The 19,938-nt window shown below is 36.8% G+C and overlaps 1 protein-coding gene across 4 annotated transcripts in view; it reads left to right on the top strand.

Moving 5' to 3' along the window:
* The window catches only part of TMEM200A (transmembrane protein 200A), a 52,659-nt gene extending 33,981 nt beyond the window's left edge, over positions 1-18,678 (top strand). For all 4 annotated transcript variants that reach the window (XM_424670.8, XM_004940224.5, XM_025149189.3 and 1 more), the window contains one exon: positions 15,537-18,678. In XM_424670.8, coding sequence (XP_424670.2) covers positions 15,553-17,022 — 1,470 coding nt within the window. In that variant the 5' untranslated portion in view covers positions 15,537-15,552 and the 3' untranslated portion in view covers positions 17,023-18,678. The remainder of the gene's footprint in view (positions 1-15,536) is intronic.
* Positions 18,679-19,938: the final 1,260 nt, after the last annotated feature.

The following is a 19,938-nucleotide window of genomic DNA, read 5'->3' as shown; positions in this document are numbered from 1 at the left end:
AGAGCAGTAACTTGCGAAACTAGACAGCTGTTATACTCCTAGCATGCTCTGCTTGTTGTTAACTGCACTAATATTGATGGTCTTGACTGTTCTGTAATGTCTGCTGTATTTATCTGTTGCCTTTTACTCTATCATTACACTGGTGTTGGTGATGTCTTTCTGCTGAGTGGGATAAGCATTGAATGGTAAACTCAGCTGTGAAACAAGTGGAATCACAAATGACTATTTCCTACATGATACTCTGTGTAGTTTTTCTAAATTTTAGTGGATACCCTCAGTTATGCTTGGATAACTTTCATTTTGTTTTTGCTCGTTTCTTTAGCTGTCTAAATAATTCTATTTCAAGTAATTTAGTAACACTTTCTATTGAAAAAAATAATCAACTGGTGACATTGTTTTTCAACCTCTCCCCTATACTCTGAACTGCAAACCGTATGGTAGACTACTGGCAGCTTCCTGCTGCTTAACCTGTAATTGCATTTTCAGTTTATCTCCCTCTCTCTACTTCTTTTATCGTGCTTTTCTTACACATAGCTGATAATTTTGCAGTAGTTTCTTAAAAGAAAAAAAGTAACCCACACTATATGTGTTGATACTTAATAGTCTGCTAAGAGAATTTCACTGACCTTTACCTTCTCCTCAGAAATGTATCTAGAAACTGGGCTAAAGCTTTAGATGTACCAGACTGACTGATAGCTACAAATGCTCCGTGATGGACTGAGAAGGCCCTAAAGCAATAAGACACAAATATAAATTTTACACTAACTGATTAAAAAAAAAAAAAGGCTCTTTATTTTCTCTCTCGTTGACTCTTAACTCCTTATTGAAATTATCTCTCAGTTGTTTGCGCTATCTATGTTTGCATCACAAATCAACCAACGTTTTTTAACAAGGTGCTTCAATTAACTTAAGTCATGCATTCAGTTGAGTTTAAATATGCCTTACTTATATTTCAAGTGCCTTATTGTGAACATTATTCTGGCTTTGTGTAACTCAGGAGGATTTCCATTAAAAGAAACTGACACTATCTTTGTAATTAACTGTGACCAGACACAGGCTGAGGGAAAGCATGCAAAATATTAATAGCATTGAGGTGATGTAAAAATAGCAATGCAAGTGTGAACCTCAAGGAGCTAAAAAACATAATTTTGCAAGTCATTTGTGAATAAATTGCAGTCTGTAATTCATGCAAATAATAGTTGACTATCTCCTTCTAAAATTAAAATGTTACCTAACATTGGTCATTGAACATCTGACCTGATCGTATGGGTCAACTGAGATCCTGTTTTAAATTATACAGGATAGCTCAAATGTGTTAAAACACAGATGTATAGAGCTCATAAATGGAGTGCCTTGAAACTGAGCAGTGTACTAGCATGCTATCCATGCAACATATCCATTAATAGGTCACTAATAGGGTACCATGTTTTAGCTAGTGGTACCATTTAATCATTCCTCGTGTATTAGGAATATTCTCATTTTTCTCAGGCCAGATGGCCTACTTCTACACAAACTCTCTGTTATGGACTCAATTTGCAAAGGGCATAACTGGAACAAATGGATAGAGCTAAACAGCAGGATAGACATATGCTGATTCATAGATGCAAAATGAAGTCACAGAAACTATTTTAGTGGCTTTGATGCCATGGAAAAGCTGTGCGTTTGAAATTTAGGCCAACAGGATGGAGTGGATACAGACCATTTAAGGGTCACAGAAGGAAGTTTTGTGATAGTTATGAAGTCTCCTGTGTGAGGCATTCTGGGAGCGAGCAGAAGTGAGGGGGTAGCACAGGAAGCCATTCTTATGCTCTTTTAGCTGTCTTTATTCTATGCGCTGCCCAATTCTCTGTGTTGAACAGGAAAGGAAACTGAACAAAAGTACGGGATGCCTAGCAGATCTCCTTTGCTTTCAGAGGTTCCAATTTACAAACTTCTGTTGCTGCTGATACTTAACAAGTCAAGCAGAAAGGTGTTCAGTGTTAAGGGATAGACTTTACTGTCCTAGAAACCACTTAAGCTATAACATTCTTCCTGCTCCTCCGTCTTCTCAATGACGTAGCATCAGTTGGGCTGTTTATAGTTAAGGAAAAAAAGAGATTCGCTGAGCACATCATGTATCTATATGTAGATATGTATTTGTCTGTCAAAGATTCATGTACAATTCCATAAATATGACCTACAGTGTTTCAGCATGTCTTTCAGCATCTCATTCCTGATAAATCACTTGGCTCTCTGTGGATTCTTGCTGTTTACAGTGTCCTTAGTTTTGGATGTAAGAGCACAAGAAGTGGTTATTATAATGTAAATGGTAATGAGGATAATTAAAAGTAAAGAAGAAATTGTGAGGGATAATTTTCATATTGGGAATTAATTTGACCCTGATACTGACATTTCTATAGTTTCATATATATGAAAGATTAATTTGCTAGTCTCTGTATCTTGGAACTGCTGCGTTTTTTTATGTGTACTTTTTCTACTTTGCAGTTATGGGTCACCAAACTGAGAAGCAGTAGAAATACTTGCAGGTTCTAGTGATGCACCCATGTGGAAGTCTGCTATGGCACTCCAGTGTTCAGATGAAGACCTGGTGGAGCTTTACTGTAATTTAGTAATTTATTTCTGAGACATCTGTTAATGGGCAAATTTTGCCCAAAGTATTTTTGAGCTATGCTTTCCTTTCTGTGTGAAATATTGCTTTATTTTTTTAATCTAGTATTTGAAACTGTTACTGCTAATGTATCTTCCTTCTTGGCAGGGTAAGTTGATGTGCTCAAAGGTCTTCAGTTGAAAAAATATTCTAACACTGACCCATGCTTTTCTCAGTGTTCCTTGGAATATAGTTGTCAAAGGAGATTTCCAAAGGTACTCACAGACTGGAGGAGTATAGCTGTAGCAAAGGGCCACAGCTGTGCTGAAGCAGCTGTTCCTATTGGACACATAAGCACTCATCATGTGGTTGGGGTGCTCAGGGAGCCCAGATTCCAATTCTTGTTCCAAAGAGCCCCCTGTGTGTACTTTTCTACTGACAGGACTAATATGACATGATGCAACTAAAAAGTATCCTGTTGGTGGAGGGGTCAGGAACCCAGATGTCCCACTTCACAGGCTGATGTCTTGGCCACTACTTTCAAATTATTCTGCCAGCGCTAATTGACAAGTAACAGGGTTAAATTTAGATACCTATAGATACCTAAGAACTTTTCAGTTAGGTTCTGGCATTATTTGAATATCTTTGAAAAACTGGTCCTATGTCTCCAAGGGTAAGCAGAGAATGATAATTCCTGCAGTTTTCAGCCTGTATGTTTTACAGAACAAAAGAATGTGATGTGTTTTCTAGGTCAGGGGTAAAGCTCTGCTGAAACACCTCAGTTACAGAACAAATAGATTTGAACTCATATCTAATATGTATACTATTTAAACCTTATTTTAAATGACTACTTCATTTTGTTCCTGCTATTATTTGATCTTACAGTCATTGGATTTGTATACACAGTGAAAAATTACAGTTGTTAGAACATGCTAATTAACATGATTAAGTGAGCGTGTAGAGCATAAGGACATTTGTTTGGTCTCCTGACAGCTGGTCACTGCCCACATTAAGCGTGTGTCTCGCCTCAAGATTTCACTCTGACTAAATCAAGTAACAGATTGGTGGTTAAGCTAGATGATGTGTTGCTAAAGGACTACAACATTTTTTGTTCTTATATACCTTCACAGCAAGTGCCTGCCACTGATTTATTCATTGGCTATTTGAAATTTTGTGTGCAAGGACTGAAGAACCAGTAAGTCCTAGTGCCTGTAAATGAAGATATTTGCTAACATCTTTGATCTTGTTTCACATTTGGCTTATAGGGAAACTGAGCTTATACATCTTCTGGCACACTGAGCTCTGAAGTGTTAACTTTTCTTTTGCAATAGGTGACAGATATAGCTTTTACAAATTCAGTCTTTCAGAAACAACTAGAGACTCTTTATATTATTTATTTCAGGACTGTATGGTTAATTTCTGGTCAGTACTTTAATCTGCATTCTGTAAGCTTGATTCCAAATTCCCATTAATTCTGTGCATTTGGGATTTTAGTTCTAGTATTGCTGGGCTCTGATGTTATCTCACAGTGTTCACTTTCTTCAAAAGAAACTCCTTCACATTCTCTGAAATGTCTGACAGGTAAAATGAAAAAAAGGCAAACTGGAATAAATACATACAGACCCACATGCTTCTTATACACATTTTAAATTAGATTGTGCTCCTAAAATGATAATTTTTTTTCAATAAAAAAGCTTCTATTTCTATTTATACTGAAAGCAGACAGGTGAAGATAATAAAAGATTTAATAAACTAATTATTTAGCCTATAAACATAACTGTCCTAGAATCTCTTCTATTACCTGAATGTGAACACCAACAATGTGAATAAACAAATGTTTCAAAAATAATCCTGAATATTTGGCTAAATAGCCAAGTCTGCTTCCAGTTCTGCTACTTGTTTACACTAGGAAATGGGTTTTCTTCATATGAAAGTTTTAAAATACATAGGTCACTCTAGTGTCCCCTATTTATTTTCATACAAATTACAGCAGATGCAAAGCACAGTAACAGTATTTGATAGAGCAAATTCTCAGCCACAAAACACTGTTTTTTAACATAGTCACCACCATCAGCTATGCATTTTCACCAGCAATGAACAAGAGCCTGCATGCCACACATGTAAGAATCTACACCAGTGGAGCTGTTTCAAACCTTCTATGACAGCATTGGTGCTTGGACAATGTTGCCCAGCAGTCCAACTTTCACTGTGCTCACATCCACTCTTTAATGTCCGTAAGCATTCAGCATGCATCAGTGGATGTTAGTGGGTACCATTTTTCCACATGGAGGAATTCAGTGACACACCTGTGCTTTGTACGCACTTGTCCAATGCCATTTTGTCAGGCTGCCCCTCTGCTGCCATCTGTCACATAGCAACAAAATGTGATGGGATATTGGTGGGCAGGTTCAACCTCTACTCATACCATCTTCCTGTGACATTGTGGGCCAACATAATAAAATAGGAGGCATTACATTTGAAGCGCCCTCATAGCTTAGAAACAGATTTTGTCACATTAGTCATTAAGGACAGTTATCACCTTACTCAATTTAGGCATAAAAAATCCCAAACTAGTTCTTTTTTTTTTAGTAGAAGAACACACACACAAGAAAAAAACAAACTGGAGAATGCAAGCAAATATAAGCAAAAGTAAAGCCGACCATATCAAGGTTTATTTTTTTTGTCTGTGTGCATATTCAATTTTTTTCTTCTGCAAAGAAAATAATGGAAGAATATTATTAGTCAGTCTGCTCTTAAGCACTTTTTCTTCAAGTCTTACAAAGCTTCTTCCTATTCTTATTTCTGCAGTCTATTTTTTTTTTTTTTTTTTTGTTAGCTCTCTCTTGCTTTTTGTTATATTTCTGTAATGTGTACTGGAACAGGACATGATATACTCATGCATAATATGTGAAAAATTCTGTGCATAAGTGAGGAAGTTATCAGTGCACACTTCTGAAAACAAGTTACAGATAACTTAATGCAGTGAATACAGACATTACAGTAGGCATAGCAGAAACACACGTGTCCAGTATCTGAGCACTTGTATTTCTCTAATCCATCATCTAACACCTGTAAGCTGGTACAGCTATGCTGAACAGAATAGCTGGACATTGTAAACATCATATGTGACAAGTTGTTAATGCATGAGATAGGTGTTCTGTGGCCATGAAGAGAACATGTAGTTCATTATATGGTGAATCGGCAACTGTTTTAGACATTGGAAACCTGATACCAACCTCATTTGTTACATTGATAAAATTTCTGAACTTCTGTAAACTCACCAAATTTCCACAGTATGTTTGTAGATGTAACTGAGGAAGGAGCAAATGTAAAAGTGAGTGCAGCTTAGCCAAGCAAAAGCCTGTAGACCAAATCTAGGCCAAGTCATAAAGCAGTGTTTTGAAAGCAAAATGTAGAGCTCAGGTTCCTTCTTTCTTTGATGTGTGCTCTGTGCTTTTGTGAGTGGCTAACGAGCTCTGTGTAATGCTGCCAATATTGGATGCTGCTGATTTTGCACAGAATTATCATATCTGACCCACTGTAAGGATCAGGCTGGGGAAGAGATAATAGCAAAGAGGACAAGCAGTTTGGGCATTCATCTTCGTACAGTATTGCCCGATGTTCACTTTGCTTTTGACCTTGGCATACTAATTGGAATAATTAATGTACATGGCAGATACTGTAGGTGATAAAGGCATTCAAAAGGGATTTTTCTTTTGTGTAATTCAAAGAATGAAGTCAAGACATTCCCAAAATCTGAGTAAGAGGCATCCTTACTTAGCCTACAATTGTATTTATCAATATTTCTGAGTTTGTGGTTCTTAGTTCAAATTCCATATTTAGTTATCAGTTAATAATTTCAAATCAAGTTTACAGCCAAATAAAATCCCAGAGAATTTCCAAAAAGGAATTTTGTATCAATAACATTTGAGAAAAGACATTCACAGACTGGAGCAAGTTTAGCTGGGGTCCTCACATGTTGCTGGGGGCTAAAGCCCTTGCCCTGAGAGTAGACTGAGGAAGCAGGGCTGACCACAGAAATGACTCTGCTGTGAGAAGGAGGTTGGCCTAGAGATCTCCTGAACTCCACTCAGCCCAAGTTACCAATTAAGTTATGGTAGTCTAAGTATATGTACATATAAGTACAGTAGTTCATTGTATATATGAACCCAGACTCTGACCTGCTGAGTCAGCTGTCTTGAGCAGAATGTTCCAATATTTGTTTTGAAATATAAAAAGGCACTGCACGCTCACTTCCATACAGGAAGAAGAGTCTTGCATTCTTTGGGCACAGACTGAACAGCTATGAGAGTTTGGGTGCTGATCAGTTTTGCCTTTGTAACGGAGTTCTTTGCCAGTTGACAGCTTCACTTAAACAGTAATGAAGTGCTATTTTATAAGACTGTTCTCTCTTTTTTTTTCTTTTTTCCCCCCCAAAGGAACAGTGAAGAATGAAAGTATTTTTGGAATTGTTGTTTTGTAATCGGTTAATTTTATTACCTGTCCACAGAGTCATTATGCAGACACTTAATATAACAGCCTGGGGAAGGCTCAGTTAGGAAGTTGGCTGCTCACAGTCATACCTGAACTTTCCAGATGTGAGAGCCCTACTTTAACTAATGAAAGAATAGTCATAAAAGTCAGAATAGAGAATGCCATGGCAGGCTTGCTAATGAAATAGATCAAATCTGAATCTAAATGGAGATAAGATATATGCAATGTGGTTATGAAACATGAATATACTGGAACGAGTCACAAACATGATGAAGGAACTTGTGGATCTTCTGGACTGGCTAAGAGACTATTCAGTCTGGAGAAGAGAAGCTCAGAGACGATCTCGTCAGTATCTATAAATATCTTCAGGAAGGGTGCAATGAAGACAGAGCCAGGGTCTTTTCAGAGGTGGACAGTACCAGGACAAGACACAATGGAAACAGACTGAAACCCAGAGGTTCCATCCAACCTCAACCATTCTTTGATTCTGTATGATTCTCTGATATATCAAATATTTGCAACTAACCACACAATTCTATTTTTCCACCTGAGTGTCTCTACTTACAGTAAAATAAGGAAGTTCAACTGCTATTTACCACTTTTGAAAGTTGCATCAAAATCATTTTTAAAAAAAAGAAATGAGACTCTGTATGCAATAAAGGGTCCTCTGTGCATGTGCTCCAAAGTACTGTCACTGATTAGCTATAGAAATACATATAAAATGAGATCTGTTCACTCTCCTAAGAGCCTGTATTTGTTCTTGTTATTTGTTTTAAATATTTTCCTTCACTCAGCGTATTTCAGTATTCTGCTTATTATAGTAGAAAAATTACCTCCTTTTCTTTTCTTCCCAATGTATGTTCAGTCCATCCTCTAGACCCTCTCTAGATCAGTGGCTTTCTGTCCTTCATAATTTGTGATCCCCCTGGATTGCTTCAAGTAGAAAAATATATCTATATATATAAAGAAACGCCTATAAATAATAGTCTGATGTTCTGATATGCCATTCCTAGTTATCTTCATTGATTCTTTAGAGGTAACTGATGAAGACCCTTGGCATTGCTTGGGCCAGTACAGTGCAGATTTGGAAAGTGCTGCCAGATCTAGGTTTTTTAAATGGGTGGATCACAGTCAGATGTCAAATTTCCTCACAGATTTTGACGTATCCTTAATACCAAGTTTTTGTTTTTCACCTGTGAGTGCAAAGATTTTACTGTTTGATATGTAATGCAAGTACACACTATTTGATACAGATCTACCAATATCTGGGAAGCCTGAGCTCTTAACCCTTGCTATGGACCTTCTGCCTACTGCTGCCCCTTAGACACCCTGGATTCTTTCATTACCTGACCCACATGCAGCCTGCTTTTATGCTGTGAAATGGCTAGCATGATTTGGCCTGCTTCCATAATCTGACTGGCAACCAGGAGGTTAAAAGGATATGATTAGTCCCTAAGCTTATCCCTTTGCAGCCTAAAAGAGGCAACATTAAAGGGAGTTTGAACCCAAAGGGTTTGTTTCAGCTGGAAATTTCAAAGCTTTAATGTTTTAAATAGGCATGCAATTTTCTGTCCTTGGCTTGGCTTGCATGACTTCAAAATCCCAGCTGAGGTTATGAAGATTTTTAATACCACATTTCACATGCTTTCATCTCACCTATTGTCAATTAAAGTACACTTAAAATACCCTATAATCACGAATACAAAAGATACTTTTCTTACTTACGTTTCTTCTTTAATCATATTTTGAGGACTAGATACTAGGAGAGAGATGCATCGTACGGTAGTCCCACTGATTTGTTAGTCAATTGGAGAGGACTGCTTGTTAAGCAACTAAATAGAAATGGAATTTGGGATGTTTTTTCTGTTTCTTATGGAACTTCCCTCTGTTTGGCTATTGCTGTATTCCCTCTACCAGAAAGATTAATCTCTTTGTGCCTATAAAATTGCTTTGAAAGAATATATCTTTTCCTGTGGAAAAAAAAGTGATGGTATCAAATCACAGCATCTATGCGTAGAATACATCAGGAACAAAGTTTAGATGTTAAATTCAACTTAATAATGATTTATTTACTCAGTTATGTTACCAGTTCTCTTATTACTTTATCATTTGCATTCTTGATTACAAGAATTTACACATACTTCTTTAATTGCTAGGACTTCAAATCTACTGAAGGTAAAGGAAAGTTGATGTTAAATTTTGTCCTCTCAATTTGAAATTGAGACACTTAAATGGTAACAAATCGTACGAACAGGAAATAAATTTCCTAATCAACTGAAGTAGCAGAATAGGTAATGTCATGGTAATATAAACCAGTCTTTTTCATGCTTCTTACTGTGATGAGGTTTAACTCTTTGCTGAAATACAAGACCTGATTTTTTTCACAAAGTTTTAGATAAAACTAAACTAGAAAAAACAAAACAAAACAAAACAAAGGTCGTAAGTGCTAAAGGACACTGAATGTCTGAAATAAAACATGTAATATTAAAGAAATATATTAGTATCCTTTATTTTACTTCCCATTCTTGCTGCTGGTCTGCATTTTAAATTAAATGTAAGAACTCAGAATAATTCAAATGACAATATATTTATTCAGAAGACTAAGTGGTAGGTAGTGGCAATAACTTTTATTGCACCAAAGCAGTTCAAAACAATAGATTTCAGTTTCAGGCGCTTGAAATAGAAATGTCACGCTTCAAGCTAACTACTGGTTGAAACTTAGTATAGTTTCTGAGAGATTAATTAGACACTTAACAGTTTGACCATCTCTGAAAAACAAAGTTAGTTAGTTGGTACCTATACTGCTAAGATGATGCCAGTCATTTGGGAGGAAAGAGGGATATTACCCTTTATAGGGTAAAGAGAGAAATAAGGAGTTTATAGTTTGTGGAACCACAAGAAGTTACCTGGAGCCACTACCACATGCTGTGTAGTCGATTTCTTCCACTGAATTTTTGTTCTTGCATACAAATCTTTCAGATTTTTCTAGGCTGCCTAGAGGCAGAGCCATTGTTTAAATAGCTGATATTGCCTTAGTTGTGATTGAAACAGAAGTGTGCAGTCTGTGATACATTCTTGCAGTTGACACATTTTATTTGTGGGATATCAGTGAGTCAACTGAGCTCAAATCCCACCAAATCCTATGCCACCCATTTTGTCATTTCCTTGGCTTCCAGAGGATAACTGAGCATTACTTGTGTAGGTGGTTCTGAGCTTCAAAAGGACTCTGAGTGACTCCTCTTATCTGTCACGCCTCCCTCTGGACATGTCCAGTCTGTTCAAGTTGCTCTATGCTCTGCAGCTGTCTGGAGACACCATCTGCTCTAATGAGTCCCCTGGTCACCTGCCTCTGGCCTCCCTTCCTTTTCTAGGTTGACAAATTCAGATATGGGTAACACTATTAGCATAAATACACCGTGTTTCTGTTTAATCATCCATGAAAGCTTGACATACTGATACAAATTAAAATAGAAAATAGGGATCAGGAGATCTTTGATCAGCAGATAGAAGTCTAGTGGTTACCCACTAGAGTAGCTATTTTTTTACCCCCTTTCACAATTTTCTTTTATGATAAGCTTCCTTGAACATCTTTGCAACCTTTGCCCATATGGAAAGGTGATAAAGGAGAATCCCTTTCAGTCTCTCTGGCAGCCTTGATCTAGGCAGCCAGTGTAACATAAGAAAGAAGCAGATGTTACTCCACATCTTAGACTGATACTTCTCTTATAATTACCCAACTGTTTGCAAGCCTTTCCTGTATGAATTGTTCCTCTGGCTCAAGTATACTCTTAGATGCCTTGCATCTCCTCTCATGGCTTCTTATCACATATGTGTTTCCAAGTGTCATCCAGGGCTTTCCCTCAGGCTCTTTTTCTTTGTCCTTGCTGCATGGGTCTCTAAAGGCCCTTTTGAGGCTGCCATCACTTGTTACCTGAGAAATCTATGGGGAGCAGCTGCTGACTGGTCCTTTGCTGATGGGTCCTTTCTTCAAGTTAAAGGGCACACAACAACCTGTTACCCCACTTGGTGCTGGATTTCTGGGAGCATCTAGAAACCATGCCAGATGCATAGGACTGCGCTTGGCCTACAGCCTGTCTCATATGTGAAGTACATCTTGCTAAGGGCCATGACCTGAAGCATTAAGAGCCCGAGTCACTCTGCTGTGTAGAGATGTTGAAGAGCCAGCACTAGCAGGAGCTACTCTACAGGATCTGCACCAAGATATGCTTTTCTTAGTTGATCTTGGAGTGGCCGACAGTGATGGTGCAAGGGTATCTTGGTAACAACAGCACAGTACAAAGCAGTGCTAGATATGGGAGTAAATCTGGGCCACTGTTTCTTTCAAGACTGTAACCATAAAGTATTAAGCTTTTGGTTCTGTTGTGGCTTAATCCAGCAGGCAGCTCAGCCCCACACACCAATTTGCTCACTGCCCTGCAGTGGGGTGGGAGAGAGCATGGGAAAAAATAGAAGAACTTGAGACTTGACATAAGGACAGAAGGAAAAATAATAACAACAACAAACAAACACAGAACAAATGATGCAAATGCAATTGCTCACCAGCCACTGACAAGATGCTCAGCTAGTCCTTGAGGAGTGGCTGCGCCCTCAGACAACTCTCCCAATTTTTTATTCAGCATGAAGAATATGGGATGGGATGGGACATCACTTTGGCCGGTTTGAGTCAGCTGTCCTGCTTCTGTCCCTTCCCATCTCCTTGTGCATCCCCAGTCTCCTTGCTGGCAGGGCAGCACGGGAAGCTAGAAAATCTTTGACTCAGTGTAAGCACTGCTCAGAAACAACTAAAATATCAGTGTGCTATTATCATTCTCTTCCTAAATCCGACATACCAGCCACTATGGAGAAAACTGGCTCTGTTTGAGCCACAACCAAGACAGGTACTGATGATCTTGCTGAAGATGAAACAAACAGAACATCTACAAGGTTAGGGAGACAGAATCTTGAAAAAAACAAACCACCACATTTGTTCTTTAAAAAAAAGATAGACAGCTGTAGTGCTTTGGTATCAGCAAGATGGTTGTTTTATAAAACAGGTCACAGACTTGTCTCTACATTTTTTCCTCTGTACTCTACATCCACTTTACTGTTATTTGATGCATTTTAGAGCAAGACTGTGTCATAGTAGTGCTACCAAAATATTCTGTCAAAGTTCCTAGCATAATCTGATTCAAAATCTTACAAGGTTTGTTTGTTCAAAAGCTTCAGTTCTCAATTTTGAGTAAGAGTAAATGTAATCATTATACTAAGCTAAATAAGAAAATTAGCATTTGTCATTGATACTCACAAATTATGGCTATTCTGTGGTGCAACTAAACAGATCTGCAAGATAATTTCCATGTCTACAAAGTCACTTTATTCTAAACATAGCATTTTCTAAAAAAAGATTTTCCATCTTGAAATGCATTTAATTGTAGTAGGCTTATGAAAAGCTTTCTGAAATCATCTCATATCAATACGTCTGCTAATGCTGTGGATTTTATTAGATGGAGAAGAGATCAAAATTCAGCTGTTAATATGAAGTAGTATAGAAACCTTACCCAGCACTGTGGCTTATTAAAAATCATTACTTATGCACTTGGTAGTGATTTTTTCCGTGAAAGAAAAGAGATTTAATAATATTGATGTCAACTGAAGAAACAGGAAAGTGTCTTTTTCTGTGTGTAAAGTGGTTTTTCATCTTGTTGCAGCCAAAGTTGGTTTCCCCTACATATAATTTCTGATGCAAGTAAGGTGAAAAGAGGAACAGTGCTCCCCTGAAATTCTGGGAGGAAAGTGACCAGGTGGCTCAAGAGATCTCTTTCTCACTTCAAGAGATCTCAGTTTCTTTTTGTACTTCAAGTTATTGTATACCAATTAGTAATTAAGTTTATGTATTTTTCCCTGCAGTATTTGTAAATCTTGCAAATGAGTTTTTTTCTATAGAAGCAGACCACAAGATGTATTTTTCAATGTGCATTTCAGAGTTAGAGAAGAACTCTTGCTAAAGGTGTGTTTAAAATATTTAGCAATCAAATCTGAGCTTATTTGGTTCACTCACCCTTTGATGCAATCCAGGTAGCTGTAATAAACACAATATAGTACACAAAATGTAAAATCCTACTAACAGGCAGAGCTTGGATTTAGCACTACCCTGTGCAGCTTCTTGGCAGCCCTGAGATGGACAAGTGTGGGTTTATGTGTGCTGCAATAGGCCACATGAATATGGAAACTCCTATCCCTGCAAAGATCTCGGATGTGGAAAAGAGTAAGGGAGCAAATTAGATAATAACTAAATGATCTATTCATTTGAGTAAAGATAGGTCATAATTCTCTTAATTTATTTCATAGAGAAAACTAATTACTTTTAATTGAGTAAGGACAAATTACAATGGCTTTTTTAATGAGTAAATCCTACTTATTTCTGCCCAGAGACTCAAACATTGTTTTACAGAAGAATAATCTTTTGCTTTTGGCAGAAATCCATATAGAAAGACATATTAGAAGGTTTGTTTTCATTTTTTTTTAATACTATCAACCTCAAAAAACTTTCTTTGGGGGATTTTAAAATTTATTACATAAAAATATGGCTTTTTGTGAAGCATTCAAGAAATTAATTGTCATGAAACAACTGAAGTTACCCAGATAGCATAAAAATGGAAGTGAATTGCAATAAGCGAGAATTTCCAGAGAGTTTAGGAACAGAAACCTGACACTACAAGTGAAATTGCTGAAGTTCTTTGAATAATCCTTTCAAGGTTGCTTTCATAAATTCAGATTAATGCTGTATACATAGTACCTCAGGCCTTTTTTTCAGTTCTTCCCCTTATAAAGGAAAGATTTCTCACAGAAGGAGAGGAGGCACTCTGCTGTTTAATAATGATGGTCTAGGGAGAGAATTGATGTTGCCACCTTTTGTTTATCACCTGAATTACTGCTGAACAAATAATAATGAACAGTGGGTACTTCCCCCCCCCCCCCCCCCCCCCCCCCCCCCCCCCCGGATTAGTACTTCCATCAGCCACAGTCCTCAAACTCCCTATTAATTTCATAGTCATGAAATAATAGCAGGCTGGAGCAACTTCTGTTTGGAAATATGCTTACCTAATACCTGTTGGAAATTCGTGATAAAGTCGAAAAAACACAGTCTGTCTGTTTCTCATACCATAATAGACCTCATCTTTTTGCATGGATGTCACTGTTAGGATTTTTAAAATCCAAATGTTTAAAAATATCTGATGAAAATTATTTTCTGCAAATTGCAAGCAGTCAGTGGTTTGCTTTTCCTCTTCTTCCCGGTCTTTCACTTTATGCTTCCAGTCTAACTTCTACTTTATCTGCTTGTTAAAACATCCCCAGCATTGACATTTTACCTTTTTCTCTGCAGCAGACTATCAGCCTTTCTTTATTTCTGAGCTTAGCAATACCCTCAAAGAAAACATATTTTTTCATACACAGCATATAACATCTTAGTTGTATTTTATAATATTATCTGGTATTCATTCAAATCCATTAATTAACCTTAGAATCTATTTTCAAGTCTGATTATAAGATGTCTTGTAAAGTAATAATTAATAATCCTGAACTGTGTCATTTTATTCATTACTTTTACTCATAAATAAATGATCAAACATGACTTTCTTTTTATAAATCCATGCTGGTTCATGTTTTGCACATAGCAGATGCCCAGGTGTAAAAAGTCTAAAATGAAAAAACATAAAACTCATAACTCATAAAAATAGTGAAGGTTTGAGTTCATGAGCTTGAAATTTATGAAAATTGATTATCGGGTAAACTAAACCGAGTTTGTGGTCTGTGATGTAACAGTGGAGCTTGTATGCAAGATATGAAGAGAGAAGGATCAGCTTTATTCAGGAAGACAGAAGTGATCCTGTATTTGAGACTCAAGTGGTCTTAATAGGCTTAATAAAAGCTTCTTTGAATGATAGAATATGAATATATTAACATATGCTGAAACGTAAAAGGCAAGGTCTCTTAAAGATGATGTGTGGAATGATCTGTAATCATAATAATTGTCATGGAAGATTTTAAAAGAGCTACTTAAAATGATCTTAAAACGTAAAATGATCTGAAACTCATGCAAGGTGATAATATGTTACTTATTTTCCTGGAGATCAGTTCTGACATAAACCATCCGTTCAAATTTATGAATATTTTAATCTTTAACCCTTATATGTCACCACAAAGAGCACTAGTTTTCTTTAAATATTTGTATCGTTGATAGAAGATTTATTGCCTATGTATAGTTATAAAAGATATGTGAAAACATTTTTAAAATGCCATGTGAATCTTAAAACTTCCATTGTGTCCTAACTGGATTAAGAAGTAGTAGCTTTTAAAAAGTACTAATAATTTAATTATCAATAAATATTTATATATTAACAAAGCATACACAAACTTCCATTGCATCAATATTTCTGCTTTCTTTTTCCCCCAGGACACAATCTAGAACTATGATAGCAACCGGAGGAGTCATAACAGGACTGGCTGCCTTGAAAAGGCAAGACTCTGCCAGATCTCAGCAACATGTAAATCTTGCCGCAGCACCAGCTTCTGAGGAGAAGAAACCAGTCAGACGCCGGCCCAGGGCAGATGTAGTCATTGTCAGGGGCAAAATTCGACTCTATTCTCCATCAGGATTCTTCCTTGTTTTGGGAGTGCTTATCGCATTCTTGGGAATTGCAATGGCCATCCTTGGATACTGGCCCCAAAAGGAACAGCTTTTGGCATCTGAAGATAGTGTATCAGTTAATGAAACCCAGGTCCTAAGAAACCAAGGGAGCATTTTACTTCGTTTCTTTGAGCAGCATGTGCACTCAGATAAGATGAAAATGTTAGGCCCTTTTACCATGGGCATTGGAATCTTCATTTTTATTTGTGCAAATGCCATTCTACATGAAAACCGTGACAAGGAAACAAAAATCATACACATGAGAGACATATACTCCACTGTAATAGACATTCACACCTTGAGGATCAAGGAACAAAAGCAGCTGAGTGGTGCCTTTGCTGGTTTGTTAGGGGAAGGAGAACTCAGACACAGTGGGAGCTCGTGTGCATCCCGGCTGGCCGCTAACACAGTTGCACCTTTCTCTGGCTTCAAGAGTAGTTTTAGAATGGATAGTTCTGCTGAAGAAGATGAAATTACTTTAAATGAAGATAGGACCACTGCTAGCCTACTACCACCTCTGCTGACTGAGCAATCTGGTTCAGTCTTTGGACTTTACCCTCATTCCAGCAAGGCTTCAGATGACAAAAACACTAGTTCTATAAAGTGTGAAACAAAATCCATTGTATCATCTTCCATTAGTGCTTTCACATTGCCAGTAATTAAACTGAATAACTGTGTTATTGATGAGCCCAGTATAGACAACATAACTGAGGACTCGGAGATCACAAGGAGTCGGTCCAGAAATATCTCAATGGACTCCTTGGCCATTCCATTAACTGACACCGATGAATCCTGCAAGCCGGCCATGCTACCACGACATAATTCATTTGTTGACACTCAACATGACCAGTTCAAGTCTTCTATGACCCTTGGACCAAGCACAGGAAAGCTTTTATCCCCTGGTGCTGCCAGGAAACAGTTTGGTTCCAACACATCTTTGCATCTTCTGTCTTCACATTCAAAGTCTCTGGATTTGGACAGGGGTCCATCTACACTCACTGTCCAAGCTGAACAAAGGAAACATCCCAGCTGGCCCAGGCTGGATCGGAGCAACAGTAAAGGATATATGAAATTAGAAAACAAAGAAGACCCAATGGATAGGTTACTTGTGCCACAAGCAGTGGTCAAAAAAGACTTTACCAATAAGGAAAAGCTTCTTATGATATCAAGATCTCATAATAATTTGAGTTTTGAACATGATGAGTTTTTGAGTAACAATTTAAAGCGGGGAACTTCAGAAACAAGGTTTTGATATTTAAATTGAAATTTACAAGACATCATACAGTATTTAAAAAACAAAAACAAAAACATTTTGACAAGTGTTTCCTTTTCAGTGAAAATTGTACAAGCCTGGTTTTAACCAAATGCTTAATAGCATATTGAAATTGGCTTGTGCAAGCAGATCTTCATCTTCATAAGGCCAAGTTTTTTGTCATAGTATCATACAGTTGCAATACTGTACATTATCAGTGCTCAGCGAGTTTTGGTACAACTGTTTCAATTTTTTTCCAACTCATGTTTCCTTCTGTTCTATGTAAGCATGTTAGTTTCTATCAATTTGACTCCAGACACTGGCATTAGAATAAAAGCTCAAACTTTACTTATAAGTTCTATTTATTTAATGACTGCAAGAGTCTAAAAATTGTACTTATGGTCTAGAATGGGAAGTGAGCAGCAGTACGTACTGAAATTTTTAAATTCAGGCCTTTATCCTAGGTGTTGTCTTTCACATATGATACATCTCAATAACTACAATCTTGCCACTGTCATTGTGAGAAACTTGTTTACATATTGAGGTGGGTGGTTAGAGAAGAGTGGGTATAATTAAAAACATTTTTGTGAATACATTGTAATTGATCAAGTTGAATACTAGTGTTGTGAATTATTTACTATGCTTTGTACAATAATGTTTTTACATACGTTATAATTTAATCCAGTAATTGCAGGAAAAAGTATTAAAAAATGTGAAAATCCTTCTGGGGTTAGCTCTCTAAAGCACTTTGATTGGCAGCAGTTTTAAAATCAAACTATTTGGATTCAGTTAAAATCATAGGAACATAATGATAATATGATTTTAGAAACGTGATATATAGTAAAATGATATTGTGACATAATTCTGAAGAGAATAATGGGAAGTGAATATATTGCCTCTCAATAGCAAGAAGCTAAATAACTAGATCTCTATGGTCAAAATAGCTGATACAAAGCATACAATTCGATATTTATTCTAATACGGTATAAAAGCCCCTTGCCTGAATTTTGCTTTATCTATTTCACATAATTATTGGCATGGTGGATAGCTGGAGTAATTTGCATTACAAGATTTTGCAAAAGTTTGTGACATTTAGAATAGTGTTTTTCTCATCAGAGCAAACTTCTCAGTTGGCAGTTGTAGGCTGTTTATAAAGAAAATGAGAATTTGAGTGTGCATACCAGAAAGTTTTCATGTATTTCATTAAGGTATTTAGGCCTTAATCCTGCCATGACTGCCATGATAGAGAATGTCATTTCTGGTTGCAAGGCTCACCTAGCAGGATGTTGGTTTTAATTGGTCATTTTGGATATATTCACTTAACCTAAATGCTCAGGAATTATTTTAAATGGCTTTTCCCAAAAAGAATCAAACCCGTGAAAATGTTGTTGTATTTCAGTTGGTTATGAAAAATCAAAGATAGAAATACTCATTTTTTTTAATATTCAGCTCCAAGTTTCAACTGTGCAATGTTTATGTATCGGGAGCATTACTTGCTCAGTGAATTGAGGCATAGTGTTAACTATTAGAACCTCAAGCCTATATATTGTAATAAAGTTGGCTAAATATTTTGCTATGAAGCTTTTAATAACTTTCTGGTTTGTGTTCTTAAGACATTTGCTATTTTTTGAAACAAAAATAAAACGTGTATCTACATATCTGCTGTAAGACATTTTTTCCTCAGTAATCTCAGTTCTTCCATATGAAAGTATAATTAGGTATCATAATACTGTAAATAATATTATACTAAATATATTAGCCCGCCACTAGATATCTGACTATGACTAATGTCAGTGATACCTCTACATGTGTAGAGACTGAATTTACTGCTCTTCTGATATTTATATATTTAATGTAGTATGAAATTTATTCAAAATGCTTTTGATATAAGGAAATTTTGTATTAAAAGAACATTCTGTTATTTTTAGTTTAGCAGTAAGGAAGCTTAGAAAAATGGAAACTACTATTAAACAGACACAAATGATGTAAACCTTTATTTCATGAATAGCTAAATTAAGTCTTAGCTTAAAAGACTGTTTTTGTGCACCATTGTACGTGAGAATAGTTGTCCTTTTTGTAGGTATATCAGGGCATGGGCTTTTCATTATTACATAGATATTTGTACTGAAACACTTACTGATTTCAGAAAAAATTTCCTGCTTGGGAAACCAAGGTAAAGTTACTGACTTAAGTTAGCAAGAAATTGAAATAGCACATACAAAGAAGTTGTGTGATTGACAAACTGACTGCAGAAAGATTCCCAAATTACCCTAAAATTCAACATTTCATTCGGATGATGGCATATACGATAAGTTCCATAAATGATCTCATCTATTAAATATTAAGTAACACGATAACTCTTCAATGTAATGATAACCTTGTTTTGCTGGATTTTCAGATCCCAGACTAAAGGTGTGTGCCAAATCATTCATAAGGCATAAAGTCTATGGTGCTAAGTCTATGAGAGGTATGTTTTGAAAAAGTTGTCCAGGTCTCTATTTCTGCCCAGATACACTAATCACAGGGTTAGGCATCAGTCTGGAAATGAAAGGCATTGCATCTTTCCATGTTCCTTGGATGGTTCTGACTCAGTGTCTAGCCAGAAAGACTTCAAGAGGTGTGGTCACTAACCTTCATAGGTAGAGGTCAGAAACCTCAGTGAGGTGCAGCGGTCTGAATTCCCTGTAGCCCAAGTTCAGATGGCGAGTAAGGACCCTGGTGAAGACAGGAACGTGTCTTAAATCTTGTTATCCTTGGAACACAAATGTCATATTCGCTCTTTGCTGATTCAGTTCACAGACTTTTTTATGGACGTAGCTCATTTCTGTTATTGATGCTTTGTGCAGCCTCACAATAACAGTACAACTGCAGGGTGAAAAGGAAGCCAAAGACAGGAAGTTTGAAACTAGCTTTCTT

Source organism: Gallus gallus, chromosome 3 (genome assembly GCF_016699485.2).
Source record: "Gallus gallus isolate bGalGal1 chromosome 3, bGalGal1.mat.broiler.GRCg7b, whole genome shotgun sequence".
Classification (NCBI taxonomy): Eukaryota; Metazoa; Chordata; class Aves; order Galliformes; family Phasianidae; genus Gallus; species Gallus gallus.
This window is presented reverse-complemented; position numbering and strand designations above follow the sequence as displayed.